At 41.7% G+C, this 21,954-nt stretch overlaps 1 protein-coding gene across 1 annotated transcript in view; it reads right to left on the reverse strand.

Annotated features, from left to right (window-relative positions):
- TMEM255B (transmembrane protein 255B) overlaps nucleotides 1-21,954 on the reverse strand; it is a 70,080-nt gene that overhangs the window by 22,235 nt on the left and 25,891 nt on the right. The window contains exon 4 of the mRNA XM_063149893.1: nucleotides 17,516-17,605. Coding sequence (XP_063005963.1) covers nucleotides 17,516-17,605 — 90 coding nt within the window. The remainder of the gene's footprint in view (nucleotides 1-17,515; nucleotides 17,606-21,954) is intronic.

Raw genomic sequence — 21,954 nt, forward strand, 5'->3', positions numbered from 1 at the left:
CTTCTTTGAGTAAGTCCCTTTAAATAGAAATGGGCAGGTGGGAAAGTTCTGTTGCTAAAAGCTCTGCTGATACACACACAGGACAAAATACGTAGGCTGGTAAGGAAGGATGAATTTTCTACAAAAATGTTGTTGTAATCTTGGGTTTGTTTATTTATTGGTGCAAAAGAAAAATGGACAGGTTTTATTCAATCCTTCTGAGCACTGGAAAAGATGATTTCTTAGCTAACTACATTTGTGTATACCAAGCAGGTACAGTCAGAATGCCATCAAGCTAAGTTTTCAGATGTGTCAGAAAACCCCCCAAAACCCAGGATACTCAGTGCTTCCCTTTAATTTCAGACAAATCAGAACTACTCAGCCTTGAACCCTACAAAGCAAACTGTAGCTTTCCCTCTTCTTGAATTTTTTTATTTCAATACTTTTCTAGTATGTGTATTAAAACCTGAGAGTGACAGACAGACAAGAGGGAAGGCTTTATGCCAAGGAAGAGAATGGTCCAAATATAGAGGGTTTTGGTTTGGCTGATGGTTTTATTTTAAGAGCATACAACAGAAACCCCACATTGTCTTTGATGGTGGGAGCGTTGCAGTACATTTTTTGTGTAAGAAAAGAATTTTTTTAACAGTATCTTTGGTGGATTTGATAAAATGCCTGTGGGGAGGTTGAAGGGCTCTAGGCTGAGGTATGGAAAGAAGCTTTTTCTATGCCAGTTTTTGTTTCCTTGGAGAACAGATATATTTTGGATAACATGGGGAAAATTCTATCTCCCTTAAGTGTAAGCTCACTTTCAGAAAATGCAGATATAGCTTAAACTGTATAGACTGAAATGTATGCCATACTTTACAAAACATGGCTAATAATTTATTGAAATAATTATACAGTGAGGGCTAATTTTTTCCAATTACAGTATTTATTTAGTCTTAGCTTCCATAGCTGCATCAAGAGAGGTGTAGATTCATCAGTGCCAGGGAATGTTCCCAGGGCTGAAACTCAAGCATCAAGCCTATTAAATTGTTAGAACTGTGCTGGTGATGGCTTTGGCCTGGGCAAACTATCACTCTTCCAAAATATTTTCTGGGCATGGTTTGTAAATTAGTATGGGCCAAGAACCATTCCCAGTAAGTAATTTGGACATTGCCATTTACATTCCAAGAGACTTTGAGAGTGAGGACGTGGGTTTCACCATGCCAGTTGGCCTGGGGAGCAAGGAACCATCCTGGTCACATGAAAGAGATGAATATAGATAAAATTGAGGAGTCCAAAATCAGAATAATGTTTTCAGTGTCTCATTAGTGTCAAGTTTTAATTCTGTTTTTGCTTGTTTTCATCTACAGCAAAGCTAGCAATGAATAGGAGAGGGAAAGCTGCCAAGATTTTTCAAGTTTAATCCTAAAAACAAACTGAAACATCACCCTTCAGTGCCAGCTCAGCCTTGTGCCAACAGCTGGGTGTTCTGGAGATTATCATTCCCCTCAAGATCACACTCTCTGCTAACTTTCTCAAAACAGTCATGCAAATATGAACAAACAGAAGTTATTAGTAATTAGCTTTGATGCTTCTCTGGGGCTAGATGGAGCACAGTTATTTGTGTCTGCCCCACACTGGCTGACAGCACATGGCACATGGGAGCACACAAACCTGAGAGCTTTCAGACCAAAGATAAAGAAGCTCCTAAAAGAAGGGGCCAACATATTAGGAGCCTGGGAAGGCAGGCAGACTGGATCACTGTCTGGGGGCCCAAGTTAAGTTGGTTGGATCCTACCCTGTACAAACAATGAGAGGAAATGCTACAGGTCTTTTGTAATTCCTGTCTCACTCTGACCAAGGGCTATTTCTCCATCTTTTCCAATAGCATTCCCAATGAGAAGGGTTTCTCCTAAGGAAGACTGCTAGAAAATCCTAGGGATTCACAGGAGTGATTAATACAAAAATTGCTTTCAATCACAAACAAATGAAATATGTCAATTTTAAAAAAATTTATGAACAGTTTCCATATTGGTTCTGGCCACTTTAGTGTTAGGAACTTCTGAGTCTAAGGCCAGTATCATCAACACTGCAGTGCGGGGGCGTCAGCTTTGAAGCACAAAACATTTTACAGCTCAGTTTGCTCCCCAGCCTTGTGACTCCCACATAGAGCACATCACCACTCCCCTCTAGAATCAGAAACAAGGGTGGGTTTTTTTGAAAAGTGTTTTGGGCTTTTATTCACTGGCAGATAAACCTACAATTCAGTTTTCAGTTTGTAATTTCTGAAGCAGAAATGGCTTTCATTTCAGAAAACAATTTATCTTGCAGTATTTCACTGTTACATGGAAAAAGAAGAAACAATACCCCCTGAAATCTCCAAGTCTGTATTTCTAGTTATTGAACCCCCATCAACTGCCAGAAAACTAACTAATTAAAATAACCATTTTAAAACTGCTAGTTTCCTGAAGACCTGTATCTTCTCTTGTGTTGTTAAAGAATCTTTAACTACCTGGTAGTCCAACAGAATGCCTTACTCATAATTCATGAGATATAAAATTTTTGTATACATATAGTTACATATGGTTTGTTTTGTAAACTATTTGTTTACATACAGTTATTAACATAGTTTTCCTCACATGCCTCATTAAAATTTATTTCTGTAACTAATACCATTAGTTTCAAACCTTTCTATTTCAGACAGCAGCTGAGCAGAGAGTTCTTCCGAGAGTTCAGTGTGTAGCAGGAGCCTCAGGGCAGGACACATCATGTGCTCCCACAGGAAATGTTGACTCCTTGGACAGACCAATGTCCTGGGCTGCCCAGCACCACCATGGGGCTCAGTGGGCTTCTCTTCCCCCCCTTCAATAGCTGGGGCAGCTGTTCTGGGAGTGCCAGGCATCAGCTCCTGCCCTCTGCCAGGATGTGCTCTTTCAGTCAGTGCCAGGGACTCTAAAGAGGTTGCCATTGCATCTCCACCTCTCTTATTCACAAAGAAATTCAACCCACATAATAAATTGGCGGTAAGCATTTGGCTGGCAGCTATCTGGAATGCTGTGGTTGCTATAAAACCTCAGGCTTAATAACCACTGTGACCCTGAAAGGAAGTCCAGGTGCTAGAAAATAAAGTCATGGGCATTATGGAGAGATGATTGAAAGACAGAAATTGTAATAAAAACAAACAATTTTTTTTTTTTAATTAAGGAAGTTGGGAAAGTACAGTTATGATCAGAAAATTAAATGTACTACTGGATTTGGCAGTGTTAAGTTTACATTGAATTTCATCATCTTAAAGGTCTTTTCCAACCTAGATAATTCTACCATTCTACGATAATCCCTTCCTATTTCACCTTTTGACCATGCATTAAGACAGTTTTTTTCTGGAATTATTAACATAGCCAACAAGGTCATAATCAGCTTTTGAATCTAAATGTGTCAGTTCTGTTTCACTTCAAGTGGGCCTCCAGGCCTTTCCATTTCTTCATTTGAGCCATTTTCCTCCTCTGTGATTGTTCCTTACTTTTTCTGATGTTTTGCTCTCTCGATACCATCATGTTGACTATTGACATGGGAAGTCCCAGGCTGTCAGGGTGTGCACAGTGCATGCTGGGTGGGATTTGGAAGGGAGAATGCTAAAAAATGAGCCATTTCTGGACTCCCACAGTTCTGTGTGAGTGCAGCAGCCCACCTCTAAGGCCATGCTTCTGCCAAGGGCTGCAACAGACCCAAATGGCAGGAATAGAATGCTTTCAATTTTTTTGCTATTTTCTTTCAAAATGTATACAATAATTAGGAAAGTATGTTAAGAAACTTTAAGCCCTAGAATAGTGCGTGTTAATTCAGTTTCTACACATGTTGCCTATGCCTTAGGAGTCAAGGGCTCCCAAATGTACAGTTGATCAAACGCTTCAAAGCAAGGCAGAGTGAGACAGAGACATGCTTCTGTTCATGCCATACTGCTACTGTAACTACAGCACTTTAGTGATCCCCTGGTGCAAATAATACATCCCCAGTGTTGTTTAAGCACTTCAGAGGCAGCCGCCAGGGTATCTGGTTACACTCTTTGGGTGAGGTCACGCCATGAGAGCAATTCCACTGCAGACTGCAGACAATGCTTACCCTTCTTGCACTTCTACATCTGCCTTGCATGAATTTAAGAGCTAATCTTCTTCTAGAAATGCTGCACTCCAGCCTAGAGACCCTGCCTATTTTGTCTGCTATGCCGAAACAACCCAACTTCAGTGCTGAAAATAGGACAAGCAGTTGGTGGGGCTTAAAACTTTACTGTCACAAACTAGATTTATTTCACATTTCCAGGGGTTCTTTTTAGAATTTCTATTTAATCTGAAAGACTGGATCCTACTGAATCCTCTTCTCTTAACATTTGGTAGCAGCACATATTCATTTCAGGTCTTTCAAACCAATAAAATATTCAGAATACCTGTAAACTGTCATGGCTGAAAACCACACAAATATGCTTCTGTCTCATTTTATATTTCCTCGCTGATTTTTTATTTATTTCTACTTTGCAGTGGTAGCCTTAGTCTTACTCTTTATTTTGGTGAGGTTTGTGCTCTGGTAGTACTGCTACAGTCAAATGAAAAGCCTCCAGATGCTGGAGCTGCCCCATTGTAGGACAATGGGCACAGACAGGACACTTCCTGATGCGGACTGACAGGTCTGTTCTCAGATGGATACAGATCTATTAGGAGAGGTTAAGACCTCTTCAAACAGGTGATTTTCCCTCAATGACTTTAGGCCACACTCTCCGTGGCACAAAGGTGGGAGGAAAGGCCTGTCAGCCTTCACAAGCAGATGGAGTGCAGAGGAAGAGGCAAAAGAAATGGGAGCTGACTCCCCTGCACATTCCCAAGGAGGTTCAGTGCTTGCAGTGCCTTTGGCTGAGCAGGCTTAGGTGGTGGTAGGAAGGAAGGACGTGTGTGCAGAGCTGCTGAGTGACACGGTGTGTGTCTGCTTGGGCGCTGCCGCTCTGGCTGCTCTGCGGATAAGGCCACCCAAGGCTCCAGTGAGAAAGCCTATTCCTGCCTTAATACAGCAAATCCAAGCCTGGTCTGCTTTTCTTTAGTCAAGTCTTGCTAGCCAGCGTCTCTCAGGATGAAGCTATAGACCTTCCCACAACACCTGCAATAGCTATGTTGTGTAGTTAAAAACTTAGCCTTACCACTGGCTTTTACACAAGTTTCTAATGATGCAATTAGCTGATACTATTCAAGGCTGTAATTTTAGTTATTGCTTGATGCAGTTAGGTATTTAATTGCTTATTATAGTTGATTACTTCCATTGATTACATTACTTTGATTATAGGGTTTGTTATATGAACTGATTGCTCTGTCTTGATTGTAATGATGTTGTGCCGTGTGAGTAATTAACGTTTCCACAAGAATGCAAGAACTGTTTATTCTGTTTCTGGTAATGTGACTCAAATACATGAAAAACTGCTCCATCTCCTTCCTCTTGCCTTAATGCTATCAGAGTATGTAAGAAATCACTGAACCACAGAATATTCTGAGTTGGAAGGGACCCACAAGGATCACCAAGTCCAGCTCTTAAATGAATGGAATGATCCCACACAGGGATCAAATTGGCAACCTTGGCATTATGAGCACCATGCTTTAACCAGCTGCACTAATCTCATATAAATCTCCAAGTATACTACTGCAACAAGAGTCATTTTGGAAGACACTAGCCTTTAGGCATCTGAAATACTGAATATCCTGCTGACTGAAATGTACAGGGGTTTAATTTATAATGCTCTTTTGGATTTGTTTTATAGCAAAGGGAAGGAAAAGAGGCTGCACTAAATACACTAATTGGGCAATTTATAAATATATTGAGTATCTACATCTACAGATAAAATGCTGGAGGCTTAATAAACATTGGTTTTGTGTTGGTTTTAATTTTCAGGGCATGGCACAACATATCCCTACTATATTTGATTAATGTAATAACAACTTTATGCATGACATTTTTATGTTAGCTATTGAGCAGAAACCAGCCAGAAAGCAGCTGTTTATGCCCAGCAATTTGCTATGAAAGGTCCCTATCATTCCTGTAACAGGGAGACCCCCAATGCCACATGTCAGCCAGGCTGACTGGCCTCATCCAAATGGGAGGAACTGAAGGACTGGGATCCAAAAGGTCATAGAGGAGAAAACCCATGAAAGAAACCTCAATAGGAATGAAAAGACATGAGTTTTAAAAGTAAAATTGTCTAAACAATTAGTGAAATGGTTCATGAATGCCCAGACTGCTCAGGTACAATTAGCTTTTCCCCATCTCCACTGGCTTGTCATTTTGAAGCTCACATGCATCTCAGAAGATCTTAGAAATGTTGTAATACATGGCGCTCAGTGCTCCAGAGGAGAAGTCACTGGATATACTGATGGCTGGGAATGTAGAGAGAACTGCACTGAGCCATACAAGAAAACTTTAGGCAGATTAGGTAAAAAAATTTCTTAAGTATGTTACCTTCTTGGAATTCATCATAAAAGACTAAATAAATATATTACAAGTGTGAAGTTCCATAATCTAGCAGCAGTGATGCAACACATTTTAATAAGCTCTTAACAGAGCCATAAATAATCATAAATCAAAACTTAGTTGAGTACCTGGGAACATAGTTTCCATGGATGTTATATGCAATTGAATAATCATCCACCCACAGAGAGAGAAATTCCTGCTCTATGATATGATTATTCATACTAATCGTGGTTTCTTCTTAAAGGGGAAACAAATAAAACCTTTTGCTAGAGCTTATTGCAACATACTGAAACACCCTTAATTACACCCTTAATTTTTACTCTAGTAGAATTTAAGGACTTCAGATCCGTATGAATAAACAATGCCTTTATTTTTTTCTTTTTTTTTTTTTTTTTTTAACTCCACTAGTTTCTGCACTGGGCAATTGAAAACAATGTTTTTCCTTTGAGAAATGATGAAAAAACTATTAAGTATTTTTGCTTCAATCTGAAGTCTGCAGGTGGTTATTTTTGCTCCCTCTATATGTCTGTGTAGAAGCTTTGAAATTTTTTCATAGAAAAGAAACATCTATTGTTAGTCTAGAACCATTTCTGAGAATAGGAAACAATAAAGGACATTATCTTCTGCTGACAGCCCATCAGAGTGAGGTAGATTAGCTTTTCAGAACAGATTGCAAGCCCTTTGCCCCAGTCACCCACCTTTCTGAGGATTAAAGTGTAATTAACTTGCTTTGTACACTTCGCATAAATTCCATCATGGCCCATGCTTTGCAAAGTAAGGAAGCAAAGATGGAAGTAGACAATAAATCTCCCCTGACCCAAGCTACTATTCTGCATTGCTGAACAAGTTCTGCTGTCTCTGCCACTCACCTGATTGTTGGATGTATAGCAGCCACACAGATGCAGAAGCCATTATCTATGTACAAATGCAGAAGACTATAATCCGTGAGAACTAAAATACCAGTGTAATTTTAAATTTAGATCAAATCCTTCTCACTTTCTCATATTATTTCTAGCATTAATAATATGATTATTAATATCAGTAAAATGTGTACAATTTCCCTATCCTATTTCCTTATTTCTGAAGCTGATTTACAATATACTCAATGGAATTCATCCCTATCTAAGTACACTAGAAGCAAAGCTAAAAGAAAATAATTAAACCTTCAGAGTCAGAGATTGGAAATGCCAGATTTGCTACAACCCCAATGCACTAAAAATTCTGCCCAGTTGTACACTGACATTGTGGTCTCTGTGCAACAGGATCATGCAATTAAATGGCAGTGGCATTTAACCATTAGCTTTCAAATATTCAAACGCATTAACATTTTCCCAAAGTACAAATTCCCATTTTAAAATAAAAGAACAGTCTTCCTCCCTCCATATTGCATGTAATTGTAGAAAGATGGTCTTACTGCATCTTCACAGAACTCCTCCCTCAAAGCTGCCTTGCTGCAGTTTGAATGACTAAAGCAAAGACATTGATGAGATATCTCAGTTTGGGCTGTTACATCTCAAAGAGGGAAGCCAATGGATCAGTGTTTATGTCAGGGGGCTTTGGAATCCTGGACCAATCCCTGGTTTTGTCAGCAGTGAAGGCATTTGTTCTACAGTGGGGCAGATGGGAAAGGAACCCAAACCCCTCTTTTCCCTTCTTATCAAAAAGTAAATTCCTCTTTGGTATCCAAACACAGTGTGTGTGCTGCCTAATGGTTGAGACATTTCTGTTTGGTTGGCACAATACCAGCCCTTCTCCCTCTGGAGAACAAGTCACAGCAGGAAAGGAAAAAAAGGATTTTAAAGAATTTGCAATTTGGCTAAACCTGAAAGGAATTTCAGGGATTAAAAAAAAAAAAAAGAAAAATGCACTGTGTAAACTGGGAGCTTTGTCCTTGCCAGTGTGAGAGGCTCTGCAAACTCGAGGGGGAATCATAAGAGGTTCTCCAAAAATAAAAATGGTTGCCATTATTTTTCTTACTGCAAAATATCTGGCAACCATAATGCATACTACCAGCTCCTCTGTAATGTCAGTATATTTGGGCTGTATACATAATACCTGTCTGGAAACAGAGGAATATTTGTGGGTACAAAATCCCTTCATCTGTGTTCTAGACCAGAAAACATTAGCAAGATGGCAGTTTTGCTGACAAATCCCTGGATGCATCCAATATATTCAATATATATGTACTCTTATATATATATATGTATATATATATAAATATATTGAATGTGCTCATCATTGGGCTGTCTTGTATGTTATCCAGTATGTGAGGAATGGTGGTTTTAGTAGAGAAGTTTTTAAGTTATGTTCATGTTGAAGATTGCATTTCCTCTGTTGATTTGAAGATCAGCTAGCCTAGATCAGAAAGATTGATAAATGGTGTTCAAGTGGTTTAGTCTATCAAATCCTAAACATTTTCTAGCAGAGGACAGGTCCTGGCACCACACAGACAGGTTTTACAACAGGCAATAGAGTTTCTACCTGACTGTAAAAATAGTTCACAGAAGCCTTCCTTGAAGATCCTGCTCTAGAATGATCTCCTGAATAACAAAGCCTAAATAATTTCATCCCAAGACATGTGCTTCAAGTTCATAACCTCTGGATATGCTTCGTAAGATTACAGAAAAAGAAGCTTGGAATTCAGATATTTCAGTGATGGAGGATTATCCATAACCTTGACAAAGCTGTTTCCATAAGTCATTATTGTCAAAACCATGTCTGCTTCATGGTTTGAATCTTTTTAGCATTGACTTCAACTCACTGCACTTCTTTTGTTTTTGTATGAAGGACTAAAAGGCATCTGCTATCAGATAACATTTGACTACACAGATACTTTAGAAAGGCCATAATCAATTTACCTGTCAACCTTTTCTATGTTAAATAAAACAAATCAATCTTCTGAGTACTTTTTCTAAAAGCTCCCACTTCAGATTTCAGATTTTTCTTCTCCAAACCCTTTCCAAGTCAATCAAGTCTTTGGCAAAGCAACAAGGAAAACCAGAGCTGGAATCAGTAATCTAGCAGTGGTCCCACAGGCTATTCCTATGTTGCCAAATAAAAGCCAGAGACCAAACTCCACACAGTCCCACCACTTTGCTCACATCAACACAGCTTAGCATTATATGTCCAGTTCAAATCTGGCTTCAAAATACCTTGTGGGCGTTCTCTGAAACTCTTCTGTGATGTCAGTACCTTCTCTTCTAGTAGATGTCCTTCTGACTTCTGTTTTCAGGCTTTTGCTTATGTACCTCTGACTAATTTACCTTTCACAGGACTGGACATTCCCAAGCTATAATGTGCTTCACAGGGAAAATACATCTGAGTAACAGGAACAAAAATGATAGTACAACTGGCTCCAAGCTCTTCAGGCCCTCCAGGAAAATTCTTTTTCAAAGTATTTGCCCTTTGATTTAAAGTATTGTCAGCTGCATTTGGACGTGTGAATGGGGTTGTCTTTCAGCACAAAAGAGAACTCTTGGCAGATGGGCTTAAGCTGGTTGCAAGAATCCTCCTTTGCTCCAACCCTCGTACTAAGTGCATAAAAAAGAATTAATCCCACCCTGTAAATGGCTGGTGCCCTAAGAATCTGTGCTTCAGTGTCAGATGCAAGGTTAGTACTGGAATTAATACTGTGGGACAGTTGACCATTGGCATCAAAATGTACTGATTGCAAACTTAAGCACTCTGTATTTAGGAAGTTCACAATGAAACAATGCTCAGTGGACCATCAACAAAAAAATCACTGCTGAACTAGTGCTAGTTTTCAGTTAAAAATGTTTAGTACTCACTCTGCTAAAAGAAAAATACAATTGCAAAGCCTTTCAGAGAATCACAGAATAGTTTGGGTAGGAAGAGACCTTTAAAGTCCATCTAATAGCAATGAACATCTTCAGCCAGACCAGGCTCAGAGTCCTGTCCAATCTGACCTTGAATTCGTTTCCAGGGATGGGGCACCTACCACCTTTCTGTGCCATCTGTTTCAGTGTTTTACCACCCTCATTGTAAAAAACTTCTTCCTTATATCTAACTTAAATTAACTCTCTTTTACTTTAAAACCCTGTCCTATCACAACAGGCCCTGCTAAAAATTTTGTCCCTATCTTTCTTATAGGCCCCTTTAGGTACTGGATGGCCTCAGTCTGGTTTCCATGGAGCCGTCTCCTCTCCAGGCTAAACAACCCCAGCTATCTCAGCCTGTCTTTGTAGGAATGGTGCTCCATCTCTCTGATCATCTGTGTGACCCTTCTCTGGGCTTGCTCCAAGGGATCCATGTCCTTTCTCTGCTGATGAGGACTCCACAGCTGGATGCAGCACTCCAGGTGGGGTCTCACTCGAGCAGAGCAGAAGGGCAGATCACCTCCCCTGACCTGCTGGACATGCTGCTGTTGATCCTTTTGATGGTATATGCTATGCCATGCTATTACATTAATGAGTCATACAGGATGGAAATGGAATTAAAAGTAATTAGGTGTAATTTTGTCTCATGTGGCAACATGGAGAACACAAAATGCATTTAGAGTTGTTCTTCAGAGAATCTACCTGATTCAATTCCAGTGAGAAATTATTCTTTGAGTTGTATTAGACATGGAATAAAACTATTTGTTTTTTTCTTCAATTGGAAGGCCAACAGGCTCGCTCAGAACATTTTCAAATGGCTTTTAGAGGATCTGACCTGCAGTGTGCAAGACTGTGGCCTGTGTTATGTGCCATGGGCTTATGAAGCCACCCCATAGTAAAATGCAGCAAAGCTGCCAGTCACCCCTGCTGCAGTCCTTGCCTGAGTGTCTGTAACTGCATGAGAAGCTCCAGAGATGGGAAGGGGATGGAGATCCTTGGCCACTGCACATTCAAACACCACATGTAGCTGCCGGCTCCTGAGGGCACACACGGCAGCACCGGCATCCTCTGGCCCAGGCCTCAGAGAGCAGCGAGGAGCCCTCAGTCACTGCTGGGAGCCCTCAGTCACTGCTGGGAGCCCTCAGTCACTGCTGGGAGCCCATAGATAACTGCTGGGAGCCCTCAGTCACTGCTGGGAGCCCTCAGATCACTGCTGGGAGCCCTCAGTCACTGCTGGGAGCCCTCAGTCACTGCTGGGAGCCCTCAGTCACTGCTGGGAGCCCATAGATAACTGCTGGGAGCCCTCAGTCACTGCTGGGAGCCCTCAGTCACTGCTGGGAGCCCTCAGTCACTGCTGGGAGCCCTCAGTCACTGCTGGGAGCCCATAGATAACTGCTGGGAGCCCTCAGTCACTGCTGGGAGCCCTCAGCCACTGCTGGGAGCCCATAGATAACTGCTGGGAGCCCTCAGATCACTGCTGGGAGCCCTCAGCCACTGCTGGGAGCCCTCAGCCACTGCTGGGAGCCCTCAGTCACTGCTGGGAGCCCTCAGCCACTGCTGGGAGCCCTCAGATCACTGCTGGGAGCCCTCAGTCACTGCTGGGAGCCCTCAGCCACTGCTGGGAGCCCTCAGATCACTGCTGGGAGCCCTCAGCCACTGCTGGGAGCCCTCAGTCACTGCTGGGAGCCCTCAGTAACTGCTGGGAGCCCTCAGTAACTGCTGGGAGCCCACGGCCACTGCTCAGAGCCCTCAATCACTGCTGGGAGCCCACAGCCACTGCTGGGAGCCCATAGATCACTGCTGGGAGCCCTCAGATCACTGCTGGGAGCCCATAGATCACTGCTGGGAGACCACAGGACAATGCTGGGAGCCCTTACTCACTGCTGGGAGCCCTTACTCACTGCTGGGAGCCCTCAGGCCAATGCTGGGAGCCCTCAGATCACTGCTGGGCAGGGGTCTCTATGTCTCTGCCGGGGAACCGCTCTTAACACAGAAATCAGCAGATCTTCATCACATAGAACATGTTTATAATGTAGTTATTTGTTCACTAGGTTGGGGCTGCCAGCTTTACATTGCTTAATACAGCAGCTTTGGAGTTCTACCAACCAGAGCTCAATCTGTATGAGCATTCCCCAGATCAAAGACTCCATGTTCCCACTGCCTTGTCTCTGTGCCTCAGAGAAAGTGAGTTTACATAATGCCCATCTTATCAAATAGTATTTTGAGTTATGTATATAAAGAGAAGGCAAATATTTCAATTTAATTTCTAAATTCCAAAATAGGTAGGTAATTACCCAGCGGATACACTTCAGCAGTCCACAAGCTGCACTCAAACCATATGAATGAAGATCTGAATCTAGGAATGTTTCAGTATCCTCTAGTTCAGCTAAGTTCATTCTCAAGTTCATTTCAGGGCTTAGCACCTGACGATATACTCTTTTTTAATTAATTCCTTAAGCCATCACTGTCAAGAGGAAGAAACTAGGTCAGCTGAAAATGAAATTAAATCACTGTCACACAGAAGTGGCTTTGAAGAAGAGGAACAACTTAACACTGCTTGGTTTGGTGTGCATTTTAGATGTCACAATGGACAAGTAACTCTGCCTTCCAGAGCACCCAGCTTTTCCTTCACAGAATCACAGAATAAACTTGGTTGGAAAAGGCAATTTCTTCCCTTCACACCTGGATTTCTTGCTGTTGGCTATTTTAGGTTCCACCTGGAGTGCAACTGCAAAACTAAAGATCATATGGCAATGGTCAAGGCTTGCAGTCATGAATAGGAGATCATAGCTGCTGCAGAGAACCTGTACCTGCGGTGGGACAGGGAATCTCCCTGTGTGGTAGGAGGACATTGTTGAATGATCTCGATTAGAACAACTGGACTATTCTCATCCACTAAACAACAAAATGTCTGAAACAAACACAAATGCACATAAATTCCTTTAATCACCATATTTTTCTGAAATAACATCACTGCACTTTAATTTCAACTTTGATTTATTTTTCTTGATTCTGGTTTGGTTGTTTTTTTCTTTTGAAGGTGAATTATATCTGCATTATTTCTTAAATAAGCTACTGCTATTTTAAATCAAGCTACATTTTCTTCAGTGTTTTTAATTTTATAAATGGTGTGATCCAGACCTTTCTATACAGCAAAGTAAGTCTTAAATAATTTAAGCCTCTCTTTTCTGAAATACATCCATTTCCTAGAAGAATTTTTGTCAATTTCATGCCTTCTTGGGAAGGAAATAAAACAGAGGAAACTATTTTATTATTCTATTCACAGTTTTATAAAAGCAGGAGAAAATGTGCAACAATAATTGTCTCCATTCCACTGCAGGCACATACTAAGAAAAATCTGCAATTATGTGATTTGTCCTCTTCACATCCTTTCCAGCTCAAATGAAGCTAAAAATAAAACAAAAAAGGGGGACACATTTCTTATTCCAAATTGATGTGAAAGATGCTGTATTTGTAGTCAGTCTGAAGACTGCTTGGCTTCAACTACCATTTCTCACAAAAAGTTGATGGCTTTAGTATAGGCACCTGCTCTGACATTGAATTTGTCCTTTCCATGACTGGAGGGCAGTTTACTCCAACTCTTCAGCAGTTGTGCCCCAAAGGCAGTGGACAAAATGGCAATATCACAAGCCAGGACTGAAAAAGGCTGGTACTGCCTGTAGCAGTGGACTGAATGTGGTGTTGCTGCTCTTCCTGAAGGAAATGAGCTGTGATGCAAAGAGGATGTAACACAGTGTCAGTGACACTGTAGTCTGCATGGCATGTGTTCTTCTGATAAAGCCCTACCATTCCTGTAAATTAAATTAGGAGCACACTTATACTATCATCCCTACAGACCTTCCCAGTTGTGTTAGTCAGAGAAACTTGGTGATGTACACCTTTACTTCACCTGATCCTATCAAGTTCCTTATCAGACAGAGGAGAATGAGTTGAAGGGAGTATGATCATGCTGAAATGCAAATTAGTTTTCCAACAAATAGTGCTACTTAGTATTTCTTTGCTCTGTCATAGGTGAAAGAGACAGCAAGATACAGATGTGACAAACAGAACTAGGCCCAAGTGTAAACAACTGGTCATGGATTTCCATGAAGCCTGTCAACTGGTTGTCACAGACATTTTTTCATAGAAATCCTTTCTTTCAGATTTCTGCATCTTCTGGGAAGCAAGGGCCCCAGAAGAGAATGTAAACAATTGTTATCAGCTGCTGTGAAATGCAATAGGATGCACCTGTAATTGGTTCATGTTCCATGTTTTTAATTGAGAGCCAATCACAGAAGCAAGGTCAAAAAAAGATTCCCTGGAGACAGAACTTTGTTAGATATTCTATTCTATTCTTAGCTTAGCTTAGCAAGCCTCTGCAACTTCTCTCTTTATTCTATTTAGTATAGTTATAATGTATTATATATCATATATCAATAAATCCAGCCTTCTGATCAAGAAACAAGATTCTCGTCCTTCTCTCTCACCCCAGCGACCTCCTCAGGTCACTGTAATATTTGGTGACCCCTCGTGTCAGAGCAAAAATTAATTTGATAAGACCAGGGGAGCAAAATTGCTGCACTGGGTAAAATCCTGTATGTGTAGCATGTGATGGTTGCTTTGAAGCGACCACAGAAGTGGATTCAAGCCAGGAGCTGAAGAACTGAAGATCCTGATTTGGACAGAGTTCACAGCCAAGGCTGACCACAAAGAGAACCTGAAAACCCTCCGGGAGATGTTCAGAAAGAGCAGCAGACCCGTGGAGCTGGCCAGAGCAAGCTGGACTCTTTCAAAAGGTACTGTTTGCTTTTCTATCCCTGAGGATTCAGCCCTTCGTAGTTTGTGGCTGTTTGTATGGCAGACACATGCCTTGCAGGAAGAGGTTCGCTTTACTCCTTCAGGAGAGAAACTTATTGCCCTCTGGCAAGAATGGTGTAGAGAAGACAGATTTTTTTTGGAAAAAACAGATCTCTATGAGTTCTTTCGGTGGGCAAAGCTTTTTGGGTTCTTTACTGATGTCCTATACGCTTTGGATGTTTTCGTCTGGGAGTGCATGAATTCCATCTTTTATTTCGTCTACAGTCAGGGACGTCTCTTCCTTCTATCTATCCAGCATTTATAAAGCTCTTCCCAGTTCTGAAACGAAGAGCAGCTACTTTTCAATGGATTTCTAACTGCTATGGGCAGGATCCGTTTCCACCGTCCTCAGAGGGAGAAGACACGGTTATAGTTATAATGTATTATATATCATATATCAATAAATCCAGCCTTCTGATCAAGAAACAAGATTCTCGTCCTTCTCTGTCACCCCAGCGACCTCCTCAGGTCGCTGTAATAACTGGTCGTGGATTTCCGTGAAGGCTGTCATGATGTGACTGAAGCAGGATCATGTTACCGGGTTGTACAACTCCAGCACTCCTGGGAATGGATGGAAGGTGACCAGCCCCTTCCACCCTCCAGCTCTGCACAGGAGATGCAGTCATACCCAGTCACTGACTTACCCAGATACAGAACTGCACTCCAGATTGTAAAATGCTTTTTTCTTGGGTGGGTGCAATGACTTTGTGCCTTGGTGTTCTCCTACTGAAAACACCTAGAAAGGGGTGAGGAGCAACGGCTGTGTCTGTGCTTGAGACTGAGCACACAAACTGTCCCCTGACACAGGACCTCACCTCAGAGAAGCTGTGTCTACCCTCAGCAGTGGGGGGCTGTGGCTGCACTGCAGTTACAATGTGTAAGACTGCACAAGTGCCATCTGAACACTTCCTAATGATCCCATTAAATTAGGACAGAAACAAGTCAGGTTCCTGGGAAATTACAGAATCACAGAATCCTCAAGGTTGGAAGAGACCTTCAGGATCATACAGTGCAATCATTAACCCTAAATCACCTTTACACCATATCCCTAAGTGACATATCCAGATGCCTTCGTGGACTTCCAGAAATGGTGACTCTGCCATCTTCCTGGGCAACTTTGTCCAATGCTTAACTACTCTCTCAGTATCCAATCTGAACCTCCCCAGGCTCAAGTTAAGGCCAGTTCTTCTCAAACTTGCAAGTGGGTCATGGCATAAAAGACTGACCTTCACCTCACTGTAACTTCCTTTCAGATAAATAACCTCTGCTTCTCCAGATTAAACAACCCCAGTTGGCTCAGCCTCTCCAGGACAGGTCCAAAATTTCAACAAGTGTCAGTGGTTTTCCAGGGCACAACCACTGAATGTTCTGGAGCAGGGAATCTAAATAGGAATTTGCTCCCCTCTGCTTTTAAGCAGCTCCCATGGAAAGGCTCCCTGGGCCTTTGCTAACCAGAACAGTTAAATCAGGTATCATTCAGACCAGCTACAGGATAAATCCAAGAAAAAGCAGGCCACTTTGGCATCATGCAGGGTCTGTATACCACAAAACATGACTACAATCCAGAGCATTTACCCATGCTCACATTGCACACCTCAGCTTTTTACACCAATAGATGTTTTTTGTCTTGTGCGATGCATATGAAGCTCTGAAACACACATTTGGTTTAAAGCCCTCTTCAGTAACACTAAAATATAAATCAGTTTATAACTTTTTGCTCCAGGTGATCTAAAGCCTAATTATTCTGAGGTATTTGCTAACAGAAATTCAATAGGGTCTCACTGATGCCAGTGGAGTTATGCTGCCCCTCAATGAACATAAGCAGAAAGATGAGTGGCTCGTGGTATTTCATAAGAGAGAGAGCTTGTATACTATCATGCTGTATTATTTAGTATACTCCATCTGACCTCTAATGTCTGTTAACACACATGACTACTTATTTCCTGATGATTTTGGAAATCAAAGCTCAATTAAATCTATGGCTTTGACTGATTTTTTAGGTATTCTATCACAAAAGATAGAACAGCAAACAACACATTTCTAACATAAACTAGCATATTCAAATCCCATCAGGTGAGGGTGCTCATCACTGGTTGCATTCCAAATCCTTACTGTGCCCAAAAAGCCTTTGTACAATAGGAAACAAATTCTGGTAGTGGTTGAAATATCTTCCTTTTCTAAGCAGATACACCTTTTAGCATGCCTTTCATGACATCATTTTATTCCACCTTTCTATTTGGAATCTCCACCAAAACCCCTAATATACTGCTAAACATAAACCAAAAGAAAATATTTTCCTGCTAGAAATGACGTAACTAATCAAAATTGAAAGATGACAAAATCAGTGCACTTACTATGTGTCGTGCTGCGAACACTCCATCAACTACTGCACAACAGAAGGCTGCCACAACACCAAAGCTGATAAACACAATGGAGGCCACCAGCTGAGAAGAGAAAATAGATTGAGCAATCTTTTCAGTATAATTCCTTAAATAAAACAATTACACTAGTATTTCTAGTATTCTGAAATTATGGTTCCTGCTGCTGTAATTCACTTTAGATCATGTGTCAGGATGACAGTCATACACTAGTAAAAAGGCAGACATTCTTGATGCTGAGTTGACAGACCATCAAGCCTACTCGAAAAGTTTTAATCTTTCAAGACAAAATTAGGTCAGCTGCAAGAGTTAAATTCAATGGTGATTTCTTCCAAATCAACTTACTTAATAAAACAGCAGTGCTTCCACAGGGACATGGTAAAAAGTAATCTTCCTGTTGGCATACATAAATCTTTGGAGCTTTACTACATGGTAGTATTTCACATCAATAGATAAAGGCATCTGTAGTAGGTTAATAACTAGCCTGTGAATGATCAGAAATCCTTTATCATCCCAAATAGCTTATGCCACAACAAAATCAGAGATTCAGAGGACTGGTACCTATGGAAGGGCTGGGGTGTGCTGCCTTGGCCCCCACCCTTGTTGGAGTTTCCAACCTGGCCCTCAGTCTCACAGCGGACAGAGCAGAGCACAGCAGAGCTCAGTGAGTGTCCCAGCTGCAGCACAGACAGCACAATGTCTTCATCAACCTACGAGCCATAGCTTCAGACCTCCTTCTACCTCCCAAACTGCTTCATTCATTAAGCACTGTTAATTCTCTCTCAACAGGACTGCACATGGTGCACAGCTGGAGCACAGCTCTGGCACAAGCAGTGGTGGTATGGAGGGCTGGGGGGAAAAGGCTGTACAGGTTGGGCATGCTGAGCCCCTGCTCTCTGTGCTGCAGCTCTGACAGCAACTGCAGGGCTACAACAACCCCAGACACCATGAGCTCCTGCCCAATTCACTCTGGAGAAAGCAGAGCACTTGAAAAGAATGTGGAATGCATCTCCACCAGGGACCAGTCAGTGTGCTGCTGGCACACACTTCTGAGGTGACACTGGCTTCTTCCAAGGCCACATCTGAAGGGTGCAGTGCTGGGAGCCAGGTGAGACAAAGCCCTGAAAGACCAACTGTGCACTTGGCAGGGTACTCCCCTGGGTTTGCTAGCCCCAGTGCCATCAGATGAGGGAGAGAACCTGACAGTTCTTCCTCTCCCAGATTAGAGGATTTTGTGATGCTGGGGACTCTGCACCCTGAGTTTGAAGGAGTGAGTTTCTGCAGGTGAACCTAATATGCACTATCTGGCTGTGCTTTTTAATATAATGTAGTGTATAGTACTCATGTCTCTGGCATTTCTCAGGCAAAGTCCCAAGAGGAACCCCTTGAAACATCCTATATGTTGATTTTAATTTACAACAATATTAAGTTATAGTTAATAACAACAACAGATTAAAAAAAGTTCTTGAACACTGACAGAACAGCATCCTTTTTTTGATAGGGCACATGGAAAACGGATTCAGTAAAGAACGTGGAACCTTTTTGTTATTTACCAGTTATTAAATGCTCCTTCACAGCATGTATTCCTGAAATGCCTAGATACAGATTACAAAAATTGTATCCATACAGTTCATATATCCTTTTGCCTATACAAAATCTGCATTACCTAGATGCCATTTTCACAAATTTATAAGGCATCACTAACTCACTTGAAAAATGGACTCTTTAGCTTGTGTTAGGTTAAGAACAGCACAATGTGAATCCTCCCAGGGGATGCAGCATTGTTGATTTTCTCAAAAATATTTATATTGGGCAGATAAGAAACTACAATCATACAAGCCCACAGCTTGGATGCACAGATCAAAGCAGTATCACCCACATGGAGGTAAGAGCTCTTGGAGAATTCACAAAAAGTACAGTTTAAAAGCAGAAGAATCACAATGCTTTCTGACACACTCCTTAAATCTCCCCTCAGCTCATGTGTCATACAATCAGAGATGAGCCAGCACTGACATAGGGATTGCTGTGGAATTGGAATCCTCAGCATGGGGAGAAAAGGGGCACACACAAATGTGGCTGAGGTAGATGGTACTGGCTGATCTTGGGAGCCTGCTGCATTCCCCCTGCAGCCAGCTCCCTCTTGCTGAAACCCTAGGAAAACACTGTTGGCTGCATCACGCTTCAACCTCTGCTATCCCATGGCTCTCCAGGGTGGAAGGTCATGTCCCATGAATCTGGTTGTCTAAAGATCTTGGCATGCAATTCATCAGATTGAGAAGGCTGTGGACTCCTATCACTGCAGGGTAGAGGGCTGTGCTGCCCTGTGGCAGCTGCATTTGCTGTAGATCCTGGTCTCTTTATTTGAAAAAGCAGTAGTGTTTAAAAGTTCTGATTAAGCCATTATTGTCTGATACCTCTATCTTGTTTTTCAAGTCATAGCAGTCAATCAAATAATTACTGGGCTAAGCCAGGTGTTTCCAAATTGCCTGAGCTCAAGATGAATTTACTGAAAGCTGACCTCACGGTGGCTTTTCATTTCACACATGAACAATTTATTGATGATCTACAATCCCCAAACCAACATTTTCCACTCATTGAGATAGCTTAAATCACCTAATGAGTGTGCTGGCCTTTCAGTTTCACCATATAGCCTTAGGAGACCACATAAAAAGGTACAGTAAATCACAGTATAGAAAGGAGCTATAGAAAAAAGCTGAGGAGCTTTGCACTCCTCAGTCATGTTGGAGATCATCTATGCTTCCAAGGAATTGTGTGCAAGTCAAAGGTTTACAGCCTGCTGTTCCTATCCATAACTACTAGCAACTACTTCAGTGAGCAGTCCCTTCAGAATCAATTTCATTTCTTGACTGAAGTAATATTTATCATGATGCCAAAGTGGCAGAACATGACACTGAGAGCTTTTTATGACTGAAACTGCCTTATATACATTTGAACCACAAAAGAAGTGACAGTACAAGAGCACCACTAAAAAATTCCTTAAAATAAAATTATAGATTTATATTCTCTCTCAAATCTCTCACTGCTTATTAAGAAAGTACAAAATGAATTACTTCTGAAAATTGCCAGGACAACCAAATGAAGAGCTGTTGTAAATTCAAAAGCTAATTTTCCTGAGTAGTAGGTGATTGGTGGAGCAGTGAATTCACAAGCCTAGGACTGTCTAGAAAGAGAAGAAATGCAACTCATTTAAAGATAGAGAATGTTTGCTGACAGGTATAAGAAATAACACTTTAAAGAAAATAAATACTGATCCATCACATCATCTTATCTCCATTTTCAACAGCATTATGTTTTGTCAAGACAGCTATTCATTATTTATAGCAATATATTCTAACAGTTATTCAAGAAACAGTTTTGCTTTTGCTATTCCATTGATGTGCAGCCAGGCTTCTCTCCAGCTGTTGCCATCAGAACATGTTTACTCCTGGCTCTTGTATAGAATACAATCATCTGATTATTTACAAGGGAGACATAAAACCAGCTATTAAACACTGAAAACTGTACTGTGTGGGCCTAACAATCAAACTCAAAAGGCGGTTGTTTAACAGAGGGGTTTTAGCAAAAGGGAGAACAAAACAGCACATGGAATGAGGGAGTTTTGTACACAGTGTTAACTAAAGAGCTGTAATCTATCTTCAGCTGTGTCACAGAACTATGAAAATGCTCTAAAAAGTAAAACCAGTGAAAGGCTGGACTGCTAAATTCTTGCATACTGGCTTCTTTCAGAAAAGACTTGCATTTTTTTTCAGAATTCACCTGTCTTGGAGAACCTCCTGTCCTTCAGCAGGCATACAACACCACTGCCTGCACTATCACCCTCCTGCACAAGTGAGAGTAGTGAAGGCAACAGGGGACACACAGTGGCCAGAGATGCTGGTCACAGACTCTTGTTCAGCTGCCAGAAATGCACCTGGCACAGGGAGTTGGCAGCTATGTATCCCACAAGGATTCCCCTAAGAGTTGGCCAGAGAGCAGAGCCAAGAGGATGTTTGAGTTTGATGAGGCCAGCTCAGCTGCAGGCACACTCTCATGTACACACTGCACACAAACATGCACCTCAGGTCCCCAGGCACACTCTGTGCTGAATGACACACTGATGGTGCCACATCCCTGGTGTGACACACACAGACCTGCAGCCAATGTTTGCCAGCAGACCCACCCAAAGCCACGTTGCTCCTCAGCAGAAGCACATGCTGGCTACAGGCTGGCACCTGTCTGGCTGTTTCCAACAGCCCTGTGGATACTTCTGGGAGCTAGCTACACTCTCAATTCTGGCACATCCCTGGTTTCCTCATCATTCTAATTTAGCCTCAACCTATTCTCAACCAAAGAGCACAACTTCTCAGGTAATGACAGTAATTTCTAGCACCAGATGCTGCGTGAGATGCTTCCTT

This window comes from Melospiza melodia, chromosome 2 (genome assembly GCF_035770615.1).
Source record: "Melospiza melodia melodia isolate bMelMel2 chromosome 2, bMelMel2.pri, whole genome shotgun sequence".
Taxonomy (NCBI): domain Eukaryota; kingdom Metazoa; phylum Chordata; class Aves; order Passeriformes; family Passerellidae; genus Melospiza; species Melospiza melodia.